This window comes from Castanea sativa, chromosome 7 (assembly GCF_040712315.1).
Source record: "Castanea sativa cultivar Marrone di Chiusa Pesio chromosome 7, ASM4071231v1".
NCBI lineage: Eukaryota > Viridiplantae > Streptophyta > Magnoliopsida > Fagales > Fagaceae > Castanea > Castanea sativa.
Window position 1 is genome coordinate 34,876,245 of NC_134019.1, and position 17,636 is coordinate 34,893,880.

Here is a 17,636-nt window from a genome sequence, read left to right on the forward strand (position 1 = left end):
TTAAGTAAAACATATTTTACTTAGAAAATTGATATCCATAATATAAACCCAAGATACACATGAATACATGCATATAGATACACAATTAACGCTTGTGTTTTTACATGGAATATTGCAAACTCATTCCATGAACTAAGAGATTATGCTTATTTCTATATATTCCAGAAGTCTAAGAGGAAGGCTTCGATTCAGATTTGATAGCCGCAACCAACTGATCATAAGCTTCCCCCCATGCAATCTTCATCTCCGGCGACCACATTTCCGGTACTGCTTCCTTTATGGTTTCTAGCAGTGCAAACTTTGTGACCTGTTAACCATTTACAAAGTCATGGAAATATTTACTTACCTATTCACACATAAAAAGAATCCACAAGCACAATATGATAAATATCAACAAGATTTTTTAAAATATATATAATTTAGTGAAAATTACATAAAAATACCGGAAGTTTATATCTTGTTCTAGATCAGGTCTCAGGATTTTTATTTTGGTCAAGTAAAGTCTTGAATTTATGAAATAATTTCAATTAAATTTTTTATCATCTCCATTTTTCATTTCATTTATTTTAGGCAGTAATATAGCAAAGAAAAACTAGAAATAATTTATTAAAATTAATGTTTTACTTAAGGGCTTATTTATAAATCAGTTTGGTAGGCATGTGAAGGTAGCTAGAGAGGGAAAGCTCGGTTTAGAGAAAGAACATTATGTTTAGAGTAAAAAAATTGTTGTTAGGAAAATCAAAATTGATTACTTAAGTGAAACACAAAATCATATCAAAAGATTCTCATTTTTCATTACCTGATTATTGTCCAAAATTTTGAAAATAATTAAAAATAAATAACGGAGATAGACAAAAATTTCAAATTTAAAGTTTAAACAGTTTTATAGATTTAAAACTTGACATAATTGAAAAGCTAGGACATAATTTAAAACAATGCAAAACTTTGTATCTTTTTATATAATTTTCCTGATGGTTTATTGACAAGGGAATGTTAAGCACTAACATTAGAGGTATAAACACCCAGTAGTTGCTATTTTACAACTCGAGATGTCATAAACCCACTCTATCTGAATTTGTAAACTTGAAAAATTTTGTAACCTTGCTATAGTAAGATTGCATCCTATCCGAATTTGTAAACTAAAAAAATTTTGCAACCTTCCTATAGTAAGGTTACATATATGCAATCTTATTGTTCATAGGTTGTAAAGAAAAAAAATTTATTTTAATCTTATGGTTGTGTGTTAAGGCTAAAAGAAAATGGGAAGATAGTACTTTTTATTACATTATTAGATAGTTTATATTATTTTATTGGGTTGTATGTTAAAATAAAAATTAGGATGTGGGTTAAATTATAAAATGAGTTGGTAAAATAGATAAAGAGGTATTTGAGGATGCAAAATAGTTTTTTTTTTTTTTTTTTTTGCATCCGAGAATGCTAGTGCTCTATAAGCACTAGCATTTGGGGGAGTAAACATCTCCCAATTGCTATTTTACACCCCAAGATGCCCAAAATCCACTCCATCCAGGTTTATAATTTTTTTTTTTTTTTAAATTGCAACCTATGAACAATAAGGTTGCATATACTCTTCATAGTTTGTAAAGAAAAAAAATATTATTTTAATCTTGTGGTTGTGTGTGAAGAGAAAAAAAGAGTGGGAGGAAAAAGATAGAGAATAGTACTTTTTATTATTTTATTAGGTAGTTTATATTATTTTATTAGGTTAAATGTTAAAATAAAAACTGAGATGTAGGATGAATTGTAAAATAGGTTGGTAAAATAGATAAAGTAATGTTTAAGAATGTATAATAGTTTTTTTTTTTTTTTTTGCATCCCCAGATGCTAGTGCTTATATGGACTTAGTTGCTAAAATAGTAATTGGAGGTTTTTACACCCCCAATGCTAGTGCTCTTTACCCAATAAAATAATATAAACTATCTAATAAAATAATAAAAATTATTTTTCTCTCTCTCTCTCTCTTTCTTTACACTCTCTTTTTCTCTTCACATCTTCACACACATCTGCAAGATTTTTTTTTCTTTACAACCTATGCACAGTAAGCATAAGCATTGGGAGTGTAAAATGCCCCAATTGCTAAAATAGCCACTAACCATAAAAAAATATAGCTCCATCCGGAGATGTGTTCCTAAAATTTTTTACAATCTGAGAATAGTAAGTTCTTATGTTTAGAATTGACTATTCATGAGTTTGTAAACCAAAATAATATATTTTATTCAATTTCTTTCTCTCTCTTTATATTTATATTATTATTTGATGGATAATTTATATTATTTTAATGAATTGTATGTGAAAATAGAAATTGAGATGTTAAATGAATCGTAAAATAATATAGTAAAATAGATAAAATAATGTCTAAGGACGTAAAATAGGGTTTCTTTTGCATCCGGATGCTAGTGCTCAAGGTTGCATATATGCAACTTTTAGGTTGCAAATTCTTTTGAGTAAACAAACTTGGATGAAGTGAATTTTGGGTGTCATGAATTGTTAAAATAGTAATTGAGTTGTAAAGTGTCTTGACAATTTAACTCTTTAACTCTTGACACTCGACAACTTTTAATGTTCTTGTGCCTTCCATACCTCGTAATGTTCATCAACCACCCCACTTTTGAAGTGAACACCACCCGTTTTTTTCAAGGTTGACTCTCTCACAGTAACTTTCCCAGCTTTCCGAAGTTGCACCGCTGATTCACAAGTCTGCAATACAAAATAATCCAAAAATAATTATGTCATGATTAGGATTAATAGGCCTTTTATAGAATAACTATTTATAGTTGACTATAACATGGATTCAGTTTCACTAAACCTATAACTAAAAAATATTATTAAAAAAAAAAAAAAAACAAAAACACAGAGAGAGAGAGAGAGAGAGAGAGAGAGAGAGATCATATAGTTTAAGTTTGAATTTTTCTTTTCATTTTCTTTTTGAGGTCAATAGTCAATAGTTTAGATTGTATAACTAGAATCATTATCACATATATATTCTCCTAACCCCGAATTTTTTTTTATTTAAATATATAATATCGTGGGGTATAAAATAGAACACAAGAAAATAGGACAGAATTTCAATTCATCAATCTTCATAGAAAGTATGTGACAAACAAATTAAGGAAGCTTACCATAACAAAGACAGTCACGGCATGGGATTTAAGCTTTGGGTTTCGTTCCAGAGGAACATTTGAGTCTTTCAGAAAGGAGAACAGCTTCTGAGCTGAAGGTGCAATCTCAAATATCCTACAAAAAAATTCAGTCCAATACTTTTCTTGAATTCCCATATGTTCAAACAGCTATTGATATGAAACAATAAGACATTAAATTAAGATGGAAATAGAAAAGATTTAACTTTGGCTTACTTCAAGAAGAATTTGAGACCCAATTCTCCAGAATTTTTCTTCATTGCAGTCCATGATTTCACCACCAGAGCTTCTTGCTCTTCTGTGAACCCTGTGATCACTTCCGAGGTGCTCATGGTCTTTTGCTAGATTCTCAAGTTTCGAATGCAATAGGACTTTTTTTTGGTCAAGAATTAGTTAAAGATTTGGAAAATAGTGTTATGAGATGTGGAGCAATCTTGGGTGGCTTATATGGTAAACTAAAATGAATATTGTAGATGGGATTTGGCTCTTCATGGGATGATGGGATTTGGCTCTTCATGGAATGAGGAGCCACATTTTGGCGTCTATTTGTCTGCACGAAAAAACATGTTGTAGGCTTGTAGCAGCTGTTAATCAAAATCAAAAAGGGAACAACAACAGACAATTAAATATTGTAGTAGACTAGTAGTTGTTGACTTGTTGTCTCATTTGCTACCACATGCCTAAAAACTAGGGGCTGCTTGTGGCAAGGAGAACATAGTTTTGGTTTATAAATTATAAATGGGTTGTATTGACCTAATGATCAAGGGTTTGACCATGAGGTTATATCATTGGATCGTGTATTGTCCTGACTTTCTTTAAAAAAAAAAATAAAAAAAAAATATTTACAGAGGTTGTGTCTCAATTTTTAGTTAAATTAATTCGCTTTCTATTTTTAAGTCACTCCCAAAATCCCAAGGATCCATAGTGTGGTCAATTCTATTGAAATCTCTAAATACATTAATCCCTAAATCAATGAGTCTACCGCTCGGTTACCCTATGAGAATAAAAACTACCCAATTAGTAGACAAATATAAACAATCCCCCCCCCCCCCCCTCCTTTTTATTGAATCCTTTTTTTTTTTTTTTACCAGGCAATGTTCCTAAGTATTGAAATTGTCAATTTATTTGCTATAAATAGTTTTTTTTTCATTTATTTTCAATAAGTTTCAATTCAACCCTTCAAATGTGCATAACTATTTTTACCAAAATATAATAGAATTAACTTGCCTTTCGAGATTCAATAGCTCAATGGCTCAATGATAATTTCTAGGGGGTGAGGTTACGTGTTCTTCAAGGGGTTCACTTGAACCCCTCACTTGAAATTAATTAATTATATATATATATATATATATATATATATATATATATTTCACTAGTTTAATTTATCTTTAAAAATATTTTTGCACACCATGGGTTGAATCCTGCACAGCTTGATGACCTGATCACATATTAGCCTAATCCAACACCAAACAACAACACACAGTAGTACATTCCAAAACCAAACAATAATACATATCACAGATCTCTCTCTCTCTCTCATGAATCTCATCTCATCTCTCTTATTTATCTGACTATTTAGGTATCACTAACTCTAAGAGTAAAAAGTGAGTGTTTGTGAGTTGTAAATGTTTCTCTTTATTAAATATTTATATATTATGTGTGTGAAAGTGTATGTCTGATACTAATTGTGTGTGTTGTTATTATCATTATTATTATTATTATTATTATTATTATTTGTGTGAATGTGTGCATGTGTACTATAAATATAATATAAATTTATATAATTTAATAATTAGTAAATATAGAATGTTTGTTACAAATGTGTGTATTATTATCATGTTATAGTAGCTATTTGTTATAATGTTAGTGATTTAAAAAAATAGTAAAGTTAGTGATTGTTTAAGTATTTGATCGGTTAAGTAGACATTTACTATATTATTTATGCATGGATAAGTGTAACTATGTAAAGCAACAATTAATACAGTACTAGAGATTTGAGTTTTTTTCATTTAGTTTGAAATATTTTTATAAAAATAATAACAAATAGATAATGACAACCGCATAAAAATAAAAATATTATACGAAATTAACAAAATAAAATGATCACACCTACCCATATTAACAATAAATAATGACAATTAATAATGAACTATTATATAACGATTTTAAAATACAAAAACTCACAAAAGGAAATTGTAAAATTTCATGTATTTGCATTTTTTTGTGTCAATAACTTGTAAATTCAAATTCTCTTTTTAATAAGTTGTGTAATTTAAGTTTTTCAATGACCATCTAAAAAAAATTTCTTGAAGCCATCACTAATAATATCCTCCTTTGTGATGTTTCATGTCTATAGTTTGAACCCCACTCCCCCTCCCTACTATCTACCCATACCAAAACCAAATTAGCTTACCTCTCGAGATTCAATAGCTCAATGATAATAGCATCTTTTGTAATGTCCCAAGTATGTAGTTTGACACCCCCCCCCCCCCCTTCTATGTACCTATAATAAAAAATAAAAATAAAAATAAAAATTATTACTAAAAATTTATTTGTTTGTACCATGATTTGGCGTCCCAGAACAAATGTTTTGGGGTTTGTAGATAGAAGACGTGCAATCCACCAAACAGAAAGAAGACAATTTCAATTCCGCAGCGTCATCTTGGGGAGGCTCTTACTAATAGTTTGATATTAATATTTTGAAGGTTATGTCATCAATGTTGTCATACAGATTGCAATATTATCATTGCACTTCTTTATTCTTTGAGCAACGTCGAAGGGCACAAAGCTCCTTTAAGAAGGTTGGCTACACCCTGAATAGTGCAATGCATATTCCAAAGACAAGGGCCATGCCAATTAGATCACTCATGACAAAAATGATGACAACCATAGGCCACTGAAGAAAATTCAATACTAATATCACAAGGAAATGTGATATACAAAAAGAAGAAAGAATACAAATTACCCACACCCGTAGTTTACATCTGGTTTAGCAACAACTGATGAGAATGGCACTTCAACTCTCTCTTTCACAACACACCGAGCTTTTCCATTTTCCACAACTGGGACTTTCCCAGGTGGACATTGGATATTTGAACTCTTTTCCTCAGCTGAAGGTTGCTGAAATAGGCCCAAAAACTTGAAAATGTTATCCTTTTTTGCAAAATTAGGCCCAAGACCAGACAAGCTTAAGATAGATACCACACCAACAAGAGTAAGCACTGTCTTGCCTGCTGCACTTACAAAACATCCCAACCCTTTCCCTGAATTTTTGGACCCGGTTTGCATTTGACTTGCCTCTAACTCACTGGCATTCTTCTGCACTTCTATCATTGGATCGCTGGTTATTATTCCATTTTGTATAGACTTAAGTGTGGAAGGGAACCTTGGTAGAGAACCATTCTCCAGAGAAAGTGAGTGTGGAGGGCGGCTTGGATATGGAGGAAGCAGGAGATCATTGTTGTGCTCCACTGTTTCACCAGCAAAAGCAGAAGCTTCATGTATCACTTCCAAATCCTCTCCTTTGTACTCCTTCAGCTTATCAAGTAACATCTTACGGCTATTTTCAATCTCAGCAAGGGCCACTTCTCTTTCATATCGTTGTTGTAGTTGCAAGGTCTAGGAATTAAAGAATAGAGTCAATATTTTCCAAAAAATTACATGTCTACATTCTACAAACATCTTTTACATGTTGATGAAGGTATTATGTAGAACTTATGAGAACTATTTTTATGAATTGTAATATACCGAACATATGTCATCATCAAATCTAGCATCCAGTACGCCTAACCCGAAGGATATATCACTAATTCTTTATTGTGACAAATTTAGCTAAAGCATTTGTGTGAGTGGTTGAGCAGAATAGAGTTGAATAGACAGAGCATCCATGGATAAATTTTGCACAAAATTTTGTGATGCGTGACAATAAACTTTAATAAACTCTGCCAGGGAGACTTGTGTTTGGGAAACAAAAAGAAGCTTAAAACAGAGGGATAGTACCTAAGAATCAATCAACACCTAGGGTTTGTTTGGAATCAGCACCAAGCAAATAAAACAGAAAAATAGAACATAAAAGTGAGTCCCTATGGCTGCTTGAAATATGTACCAAGCATGATAAGAACCCATTGCACAAGAATCAACACCAAGCACAGGGGGGAAAAACCCCTACCCAAAATTTTTATAAACCCATCATTAACTGCTTACAAAGACGCATTTTGGGACCTAATTAGAAATAAATCTCTAACCTAACAATGGAAAAAAAAAAAGGTTGTAATCAATTTCATCAAATGTGAAAATAAAAGAGAACTAAATCCTAAAAGTCTCAACATCCATCTGCATTAATTATGACCAATTAGGTCAAACCAGATCAATCAACATTGATATGTCAAATTTGGTGTCCAAAATAACTCTCTGGGGTGGCAAAAACTTGGCCCCGTTCAGTGTAGCTATGCAAAAGATGGGTTGCAGACTTGAACCATGTGAGGCTTAAAGAGGGCCCAAGATTAAGCTTGGACTTCTTCTTCTTCTTTTTTTTAAACGAGGACTTTTTTTTTTTTAGATGAGTCAGGTTGAACAATTTTTTTTTTTAATTGGTAGGGTTGGGGTAAGTTTTTTTTTTTTTTTTTTTTTTTCCCCCTGTAAGGGTTAGGCTTATGTTTTGGGTCAGACTTTAATTGATAGGGTCAAGCCAAGGTTTTGGGTTTAATAGATAGGGTGAGGTGCAAGTTGGTGATTTTGCATTCTGTTTTTGTTTCTCTCTCCAAATGGGTTGGGTTGACTAATGAACTAAGTGGCATAAGCTATTTTGCTTTAACAATGAAGCTTCCATCAGCTTCAAAACTGATGGTTAGAGAGGCAGCTACTTCAAGTTATTTGCGGTGGCAAGGGAGGGGTGGAAGGCCGACCTGGCCTAACATAACAATGGCCTGCGGCAACATTGCTTGGCTTATGGTCATTGGATGACATGGTTTTCTGGAGAAGTTTTGGTGGCAATGCAGTCTTGAGAAGATGTGGGTTTCCAAGGTTGTGATTTTCATGGTGCACACATAGAAACTATAGACAAATTTGGCAACAAGCGTGGGGAGCCACTATCAAGGTTCTGACCGCCAACAGCAAACAATTTGATGTTTGTAAATTGGGATCAAATTGAGACCTATGATTTTGTCACTTGTCAAGGATGATGATTGGGGATGAAGGTGCAGATGTAGTGGTAACTATTCTAGCTATGGTAAGTTTAGGTGACAGCAACACAAAGTTGAAAAGATGACAATGGCAGAAGTATTTGAAGGAAGTTTAGGCAGCTGGGCTATGGGTGATGTCTTTGGCTTCAACAGCAGTGGTTTGAGGCTATGCACAATGAGTGTATCATCTGATGACAAGGTTTTTATTTTGGGGTATGAATTATGGGGAATTTTGACTTGAGCTGGCTTAGGGGTTGATTTGAGATTCCGAAGGTTGAATTTCCCATGACGGGTTGCGCCAGTGGGGATGGGAATGGTTTACTGTGGAGGGTAGCAGTTATGAAGGCTTTCTTGGTTTTTCTGTAGACTATGGGTCCGTTTGGATAGAACTTGTTGCTGAAAACTGAAAACTGAAAACACTGTAGCAAAATAATTTTTAAATGTGCGAATGTACTGCGGGACCCATTTTTAATAAAAAAATGGTTTAAAAAGTACATGAACAGTGCGTGCACAGTGCACGCACAGTATGCGCACAGTGCGCTCACTGAGCGCTTGTCCCCTGCAGCAGAGAAAAAAAAAAAAAAAAAAAAAAAGTAAAACGTGGACGCAGCAATAAGCTGGATCCAAACCAGCACTATGTGTATGTTTGGATAGTGCTGAAAAGTACTTTTCAGTTGCGTCCCACATTTTCCAGTGGGTCCCGTGTACTGTTCACTGGACCTACAAGTACTTTTTTCATTAAAAAAAAAAAAAAAAACTTCAAAACTGGGTCCCACGGCATTATTCACACATTTAAAAATTATTTTGCTATAGTGTTTTCAGTTTTCAGCAATAAGCGGTATCCAAACACACCCTATGTCAAGTTTTCTTTGATATCAAATTTGATGCAAAACAAAACCAAAACTAATGCAACTCTAAACTTGAAAGGACAACAAATTAAAAACAACCTAGGAATCAGCTCCAAACTTGCCTTGAATCGGCACCAAGCAAGAGAGCAAAACCTATAAATCAGCACCTAGGGTTGCCTAGAATCAACACCAAGCTATTGAAAGAAAATCTCAAATAAATAATTTTCTTACTCAACCAAACAGTCTTAACTATCTCCATTGGAGTACAATAATTGACTGAAGAAATCTTGATAGCGACCAAACCCTAATTCTAATTAACTTAAGAAATCTCAAATATTGAATTAAAAAAATATCCTTAAATTTAGGAGATTAAATAAAAATCTAATTAACTAATAAGAACTAAAATAAAATCCAACAAACTAATGGTATAAAAATACAATTAACTTTTAAAATAAAATAAAACTAAATTAAAATAAAATTACCTTCACGCTTCTTGCATCAATTTGTCAAGCAAATATATAGTATAAGAATCTTTTGAGCAAGTAAGCTAGCTAATGGATAAAAAATAGTCACAAATACGTTCAAAAATTTTGATAGACATCAAGCATGGTCATGGATGCTAATTTAACGAGGGTGATTGTCTAAGCATTCTTAGTGAGAACACCAGTTTGACTTTAAACACCTAAATAGCAGCTGATTTTAAGTAAGGCTGTAATATTGGATGTAACACATGTCATTGTGCTCTATTTAATATGTATAGTTAGTTCTACTATCACATAAAGTACCTTGATACAGCTGAAAGGAAGAGTATGTAAAGCATTGTATTGATTTTTTTTTTTTTTTAATAAGTACCATTACATTGATACATTGAAGACATTCCTTACTAGTAAACTTAAAGTTGGAATACGTTAAAGCAGTAATATCGTTGATGGGGAAGAGATAAATAGACCAGAAAGTTTATTCACTACATGACTAACTGAAAGGCAATGAATTATCTAAATTCCAAGAATAGATAGTATTCTAGCTTAAAAATTGTATTGTGCCATAGGTACCCTCACATGGACACTAACCACTTTTGCTGCATTCAACTTAGTATTGGAAGGAAGTTAGACATGACCAGAGATAATGAAAATAATACACTTTCTCCGTAGGTTATGGCAAATACAAAACAACCAAATTGATCCACCATCAGTCTATATAGAATGTTCAATGGTATATGCAACATTCAAAAGGTCACCATATACTAGCATGCTAATACTCTTCTTATGACATGATCATTGACATAAACAAGACACCTATCCCCAATCCACATAAAAAAAAAATTAAAAAAAAAAAAGTCCTTTCATAATTTCTTTTGAGTTTAACATACTACAGCCCAATGACCTTTTTTTTTTTTTTTTTGTGAGATGGTTAGAAATACTTACATAAGAAAAATGCTGCCCCTGCAGCATGAACCCACGCCCTCCCCCTACTCCTCCAAGCACTAGGGCTTGGGAAGGTACCAACTTGCCCAAATGGTGTGGCGGTACTACAGCCCAAAGACCTGTTATATAAACTATATAGCCGAATGACCTGTTAAATAGTTTATATGATGATTGTATGTGATTGAATCAACCATCTGAGAAATATCACAAAGTATTTAACAGGCACAAACCTTAATGTAGATATATATGAACACAACCATGCATGCATGCATGCAATTGTCCCGCAAGGACAACTATACCTATAGTTATGTACCCTTGTCTTTGTTGTGCAGAGTTTCCACATTTCACACCCTGTCCCTATGTCAAATTGTACATGTTATAAATTAGAGCATGTGTTCATTTTTTAGTAGATATTACTGCCTCACTGCTTCTCAACATAACATTATAGAAGAACAATTGACACACACGCAACCGTCAGACACGGGTGACAGGTGCATGTGTGATTTGCCAATTAAAAAAAATCCTAACCTCAACATGCAACTAGTCAGCATACAAATGTAGTTTTCATAATTGAAACTAAAAAGAGTTGTCTTGAAACCATTTCTGCATCATCACCTTTGTTTTAGAAATCACTTTATTACGTGGGTGCGTTGAAATCCTCATGGTTTTTCCATCAATAATTAAGCCTATATCTCAAGTTTCATAATTGAGATAATCATCACCTTTCAAAATTTTCAAACCACAAATAAAAGAATCAAAAGAATAAACTTGTGGGAATTTTTAAAAGTTTCAATTCAATTAGTTACTACAAATTCAGAAAAAAAAAAAAAGAAAAAAAAAAGAAAGAAGATTCAACTAGGTCTACGATAATTCCTAAGGCCTACTTTTCAAAAACAATTCAGAATACTCTATTCTCAAGGTTTTTTTTTTTGATAACACAGGGAACCTTTCAAAAGAAGAGCCCTTTGGACCCACTTCTAGCTAGTAAAACCTCCAGGCAACTGAACCCACCCACTAGAACCAGTTGCCAGGTAATCCAAGGGCATTCACCACTGACAAGCTAGGCAATTTAAGCTCTTACCCAGGAGCATATACTCTAGGTTATCATAATACTCTTCCAATTTATTAAATTCCCAATATGTTCTAGACACAAGCTTAAACACAAAACAGGAAATTACACTCTTCCATTGTTTGTGTACAATTATAGATCTTGTATATCTCTTTTACAAGCATAAGAAGAAAAGGAACAACGAATAATTAATGGGTTTCATGTAAATTAATTCTTGCATTCATCTAAACCAATACCGTCCAAGATTGAATTTTTATCATTTTCTTCTTGTGGGGTTGAGCCAATTTAGCGAACTATCAAAGACTAAGACCCCATTTCACACACAAACACATTATGTCCATTAATTAGAGCAATCAAAATTAGGGTTTTTAGAGAAAAACCCAAATGAATAAAAAGGGGTTTAGAGGGCAAAACCTGCAAGGAAGAGAGCTGGTTTTCGAGGGATTCAAGGGCATCAGAAATATTCAAAAGGCTCTCCATTTCTTCTTGTTCTTGCTCTTCTTCTTCATCTTTATCAGTGACTTCTTGTTCAGGGAGGCCATTGGTTGAACTGGTGCTAGCCTTGTGAATGCAATTGCTGATTTTGAATCTCAGCTCTGTGGCTTTTGCTAGCACTAACCCAATTCCCTCTTCTTCCATTTTCTCACTCTCTGTCACTGTGTGTGTGTGTGTGTGAGAGAGTGTGTATTGGTTTGAAAGTTTTGAAAGAAATAAATGCTGAGGTTTGTTTGTGTCTCAGTGTTTTCAGAGTAGTGAGTCGGGGAAAAAGTACTGCAGAAGCGCCAAAAGAGAACGAGCAATCGTGTGGGAGTGTCTCTGTTCCATGGGATTTTCTTTTATTTTTGATTAAGTGATTGTGGTGCTCTCTCACTTGATATGGATTACCACTCACTTTCTATTGTTTTTATTGTCAAAGGTGTCCAACTGCCATCTAGACTTTCCTAATCAAATCAAAATGCTTCTCTTTTTCTTTTTTTTTCTTTTTTAAATTGCTCCTCTTTTTCTTTTCTTTTTTGAAAAAAATTGTAAAAATGATATAGACATGTCATTTTTCAAAAAATTAAAATAGAATATGAAAATTGAGAAAATGGATATTTACCTCCTTCATTTTTTTTTTTTATACTATTTAGGGCATGTTTTGTAAGAGGATTTAAATATGCTTTTTTGTCTTGCAAACCATTAAATAGTGAGTCTCACACTTGAATATATTATTTGACTAGTGTTCTCTAAGTACAGTTTTTATAAAATTATATCATATTTTTCTTGTTCATAACAGGATTTTGAAAACGGCTGAGATGATTTTAATAGTAGGATTTTTGCTTTTTTTTTTTTTCAAAACAGTATGAAAATGATTTTCAAAAAATTAAACATGAAACTATTTTTTGAGAATAATTTTTACATTATATATATTTGACTCCCACTTTTAAGAATAATTTTCAAAATAGTAAAAAAAAAAAATGATGTTTGGGAGACCATTTCTACTTTGAAATTCTTTTTATTATTATTAATTTTGATTCTACTTAAAGTAATGTGTACATTACTTTTTTTTTTTTTTTTTTAGATAATGATAAGTTTCAAATTTGAATTGTGGGAATAGAACTAAATTACTAATGTACTTTTTTTTTATAATGATAAGTTTCAAATTTGAAACGTGAGAATTTTGGTAATAAAAATATTTTTTTTAATTTAATAGATAAAAGAGTTTGGATAAATCTGCAAGGTTCACTGTTTTCAATTTATTTATAAATATGTCACTAAAAACATTTTTTATATCCTAAAAACATCCTTCAATGGTTTTAAAAATCCTATTTTGAATAGAAACAATATGAAATAATTTTATGAAAATTGTATTTAGAAAACATTAGCCAAACAATAGATTCAAGTGTGGGACACCATTTTATAGTTTCCAAAACAAAAAATTATATTTAAATCATCTTAACAAACATGCCCTAAACTTATTAGTTTCTAGTATTACTCAACAAGAGCATTATCAGCATCTAACTGTTTGGAGATGTGGAGCCCACAACTTAGCCATTGATACAAGCTCTTGTTAGTATACAACTATTTTGGCTTGAGAAATATTATTATTGATTGCTATTGGTGGTCAAAAAAAAAAAATATTGGGTCAAAATTAAAGTTAGTAACAACCTGCCACGTAGAATTTGTTATGGAAACGTTGTGATGTAACATTTCTCAATTTGACTTACATTTTAACCCGAAATTAGGTTGTTGTCAACCAAGCAAATTGAAACTCTCATAAAGCTTGAAGCCTTCAACCCTTTAGGCCTTGTTTAGATTGAAGGGAAGAGAGGAGAAGTGGAGTAGAATAGAGTTAACTAGAAATTAGCTTAATTTTCAACTAACTCAACTTTAATTCTCTCTACTCTCCCTTCCCCCCCCCCCCCCCTCTCAATCCAAACAAGTGATTAATGTTTAGTTAGCTTCCAGCCACCATATCTTCAAGGTTAGAGAAATTTAATCAAAACATATACAACTAAACAACCTTATCAGGAAAAAACTAAAACCAGCCCGCACACTCATGAAAGCCTATTGCCGCAAGTGAAAAAGTTGGTAAGATCCCCTTTCCCCACTGTAAAAAAGGGGGTACTCCAACCCTCACTTGTAAAGTTGTACCCAAATTTCCATCCTCTTCACCATCTAACCAAAAACAAGCTTGCTAGCGAGAAACGTTTCCCCACTGCGCCACCATTTTTTCTTAAGCCGACTAAGATTTACTCCTTATTCTCTCGAACTCTCAATACAGTTAAGGAGCAAAGAAGTAAATCAAAAGGCATGAATCACTTATATTTGCGTCATCCCTTATAGATATATAACTTATTTTTTTGTTTTACCAATACCATATTGTTATGACTATGTGTGTTGTAAGTTTTAACTTTCCTTTATATTGTTGGATAAAGATACTTAAAAGTTATATCTATATAAACCCATTAAGTTTGTGATGATTAGTTATATTGGTTAATTTTACTGCTTACACAGTTAATTACCAAAAGAAATAAATAACCATCCGAAGTACACATTATTTGATAATCATGGTTTCCATCTCCTTAACTCATAATTTTCCCTACTTTATCAATTTTGATCATGACTTTGCTTCAACATATTATGCTGGAAACTAGTTTGTTTTGATAGAATAGAAAAGCTTTTTTAGTAGATTTTGCAATACACTTAAAAAAAATTCATATTATCAAGAATTAGTTTTTTTATTATTATTAAAGACTGGGTTTTGAGAAAATTTGCATCAAAGAATATAATTAAGTATCATGATACTTATTTAATTATGATATATGTATTTTTGAAATTCATGACAGTTCTAAATTGTGGAATTGTTGTAGTTGTCAATGATCAGTCATCAAACAAAACAACTAATAAATTTTCTAGTTCAATGGAAATCAATAAGATAAAATCAATTTATGGCAATAATGCAATCCAAAAATTAGAAAATTAACATATATCAAGGATTACATCTTCTAATTGATGTTACTTGAAGGGACGATAAATTCGATATTACATGTATATGTGCCTAGCTATTGGGCCAAAAACCCAATCCGAGGACATTAAATAGTCCGAGGATGGGGAAATATCTACCTAACAAGCCATATTGGTGAGTAAAAAGATAAAATCTGATCAAGATCATCCATGAAGGTGGTCCAAGGGAGAATCCTTCCTCGGCAAGATAAAGCCGAGGTAGGAAAGTGTGGCCCGCCGTCCAGAAGTAATGTTCTAGGAAATCCTGTAAATAAGGGTATACATCGTGGACGCATAGGACAAGGAATGGGCTATGAAATATCTAAGATAGATGCTTCCACCGCATTAAATGCTCTGCAGCTAACCCACTGGCCGCATTAATGAGGAAGTGATGCTTGAGCATCAGAGTTCAGCCTTATAACTACTTTCAAAGACTTCAGGGAAGGGCTAAGGGGACAAATACCCAAACCAATAATCTGATCCATACATGGAGGATGTAGAGAGGAAAAAGGATGATATTAAAGGAGGAGGAGACATTCAAGGGAAGAGATCAGAGGAAGGAGAGAGAAAAACACTGTAAATTGAATATTTGTAATCTGTCTTTAAGAAAGGAAAAATATAAGAACAAGCTCCTTGGCTCGAGTCCAATGACAAATTTTCATCATACAAACTAGTCCATCATTATCGTTTTGTGGTCTTGGGTCATTACCTTTGTTAGCTAAGCTCATAAGAAATTAGATTTCAAATCTACTCTCTACAAATTTATTGTATTAGGCTCTTTGAGTCTATACCCTTCCTATTATTGGGTTTAGGTACAAATTGTGACCTTACATTACTTATCATGTTTGCTTGTTGATCTCTTAGCTGATTAAAGATCTTTACCCTATTTTATTTTCCTAATTTTGTAAATAACTGTTATTTTCTTAGTTTGTTTGGGATTATGTGGCATGTAGATATCTGAAATGATTATTTTATAAATCTCATATAAATAAAGTTTAAGAAAAAAAAATTAGCAATGCTACATCACAGATAAATCAATGCATTAACACAATATAATGCTTATTTATCTTGGAAGATGTTTATGATTATGCTTATGTTTATGTAATTAATGACTATCCTTTGTAATTATTTTATTTAAGTTGATTAATGGTTATATTTATGTAATTTTAAAGTGAGTTTTGCTTCTTCTTTTTTATGATGAGAACACTTATTATAGTGATGTTGATACTGTCGATGATAGTTACAAATGGAATTATATTTTATTTTATTAATATATAATCAAATATAAGCCTTTTTTTTTTTAAGAAGTATAAAAATTGACCAATGTTTTCAAAACAACATCAAAAAATTTATTATAAAAAAAGAGAGAAAAGACATTTATTTTTAGCTCCAACTTTGGTTATATCTTACACTTAATACACACAAAATATCTAATACTTGGAATTATTTGTAGATAAATACAAGAAATTTATATAGTAATTGTTAGACATTTTTAATAAGTATATTAGAAGATTAAGACATATAAAATTTAGATAGCAAGTGTTATACATTTTTAAAACATAAAATTTATATACCAATTTAGATGAAAAAAAGTTTATTAGAGATCTATCTTGGAGCCAAAATAAATGTCTACTTAGCACAAAAATAAATATAGGAAATTTAATTCAGCTAACATTTGTTATAAATAATATTAGTTATAGCTCAACAAGCATGCATCACTTATATATGCGACAGTTCATAAAAAAAATGGAAACAAATATTTTCCTTTTTTTTTTTGTGTTGTGATATTTTTTCTAGGTTCTATTGTTGTATAGTTTTTGATCTTGGAAATTAAACACATCACACCGGATAGAAATTCGGAGATGGCTGTCTATTATCGAGCCGCCGACTATTATTGAAGAATAGGTACTCAAGACCAAGATTTGTTTTAATTCTTTAATGTAGCCAAGAAATAACTTAACAAGCATACATCACTCTTGTATATTTGCGCCCTCCCTCTTATAGTTATATAACTTTTATTTTTTTACCCCATTGTTATGACTATCTGTGTCTTAACTTTTCTTTATATTGTTGGATAAAAATATTTATATATCGATCTATATAAACCCGTCAAGTTTGTGAAAGTTAATTGAATGTGGTATTTTGTAAAAAAAATTAATTGAAGAGATAGCTTTGACTTATTGTAAATTTTGTTGTTTATGTTGTTAGACCAAATCCAAACAGTTAATTATGCTTTCTCATATTATTGTATTTCATTGTTGGTGTCGTAGTTGATTTAAGATCTCTAATTTATATTATTTATAATTATGTTTATATAATGATAAGATCCCTTAGAATGACTTTTGTACATTTTTACACAACACGATCAAATATATTGACAAAATGAAATTTTAATTTATGTTAGTTAATATTATGATTATGTTTATGTTTATGATTATGGTTATGTCATGTATTTGTCCAGACTGTCTATATTT

At 31.8% G+C, this 17,636-nt stretch overlaps 1 protein-coding gene across 1 annotated transcript; it reads right to left on the reverse strand.

Moving 5' to 3' along the window:
- LOC142644375 (uncharacterized) lies at positions 1–12,476 on the reverse strand. The gene is made up of 7 exons (XM_075819004.1): positions 12,091–12,476; positions 6,121–6,773; positions 3,688–3,739; positions 3,372–3,496; positions 3,138–3,252; positions 2,599–2,715; positions 1–307 (listed from the first exon to the last, which is right to left on the reverse strand). The coding sequence occupies exons 1-7, from the start codon at positions 12,313–12,315 to the stop codon at positions 170–172; spliced, it is 1,425 nt and encodes a 474-aa protein (XP_075675119.1). The 5' UTR covers positions 12,316–12,476; the 3' UTR covers positions 1–169.
- Between the last annotated feature and the right edge of the window lie 5,160 nt (positions 12,477–17,636).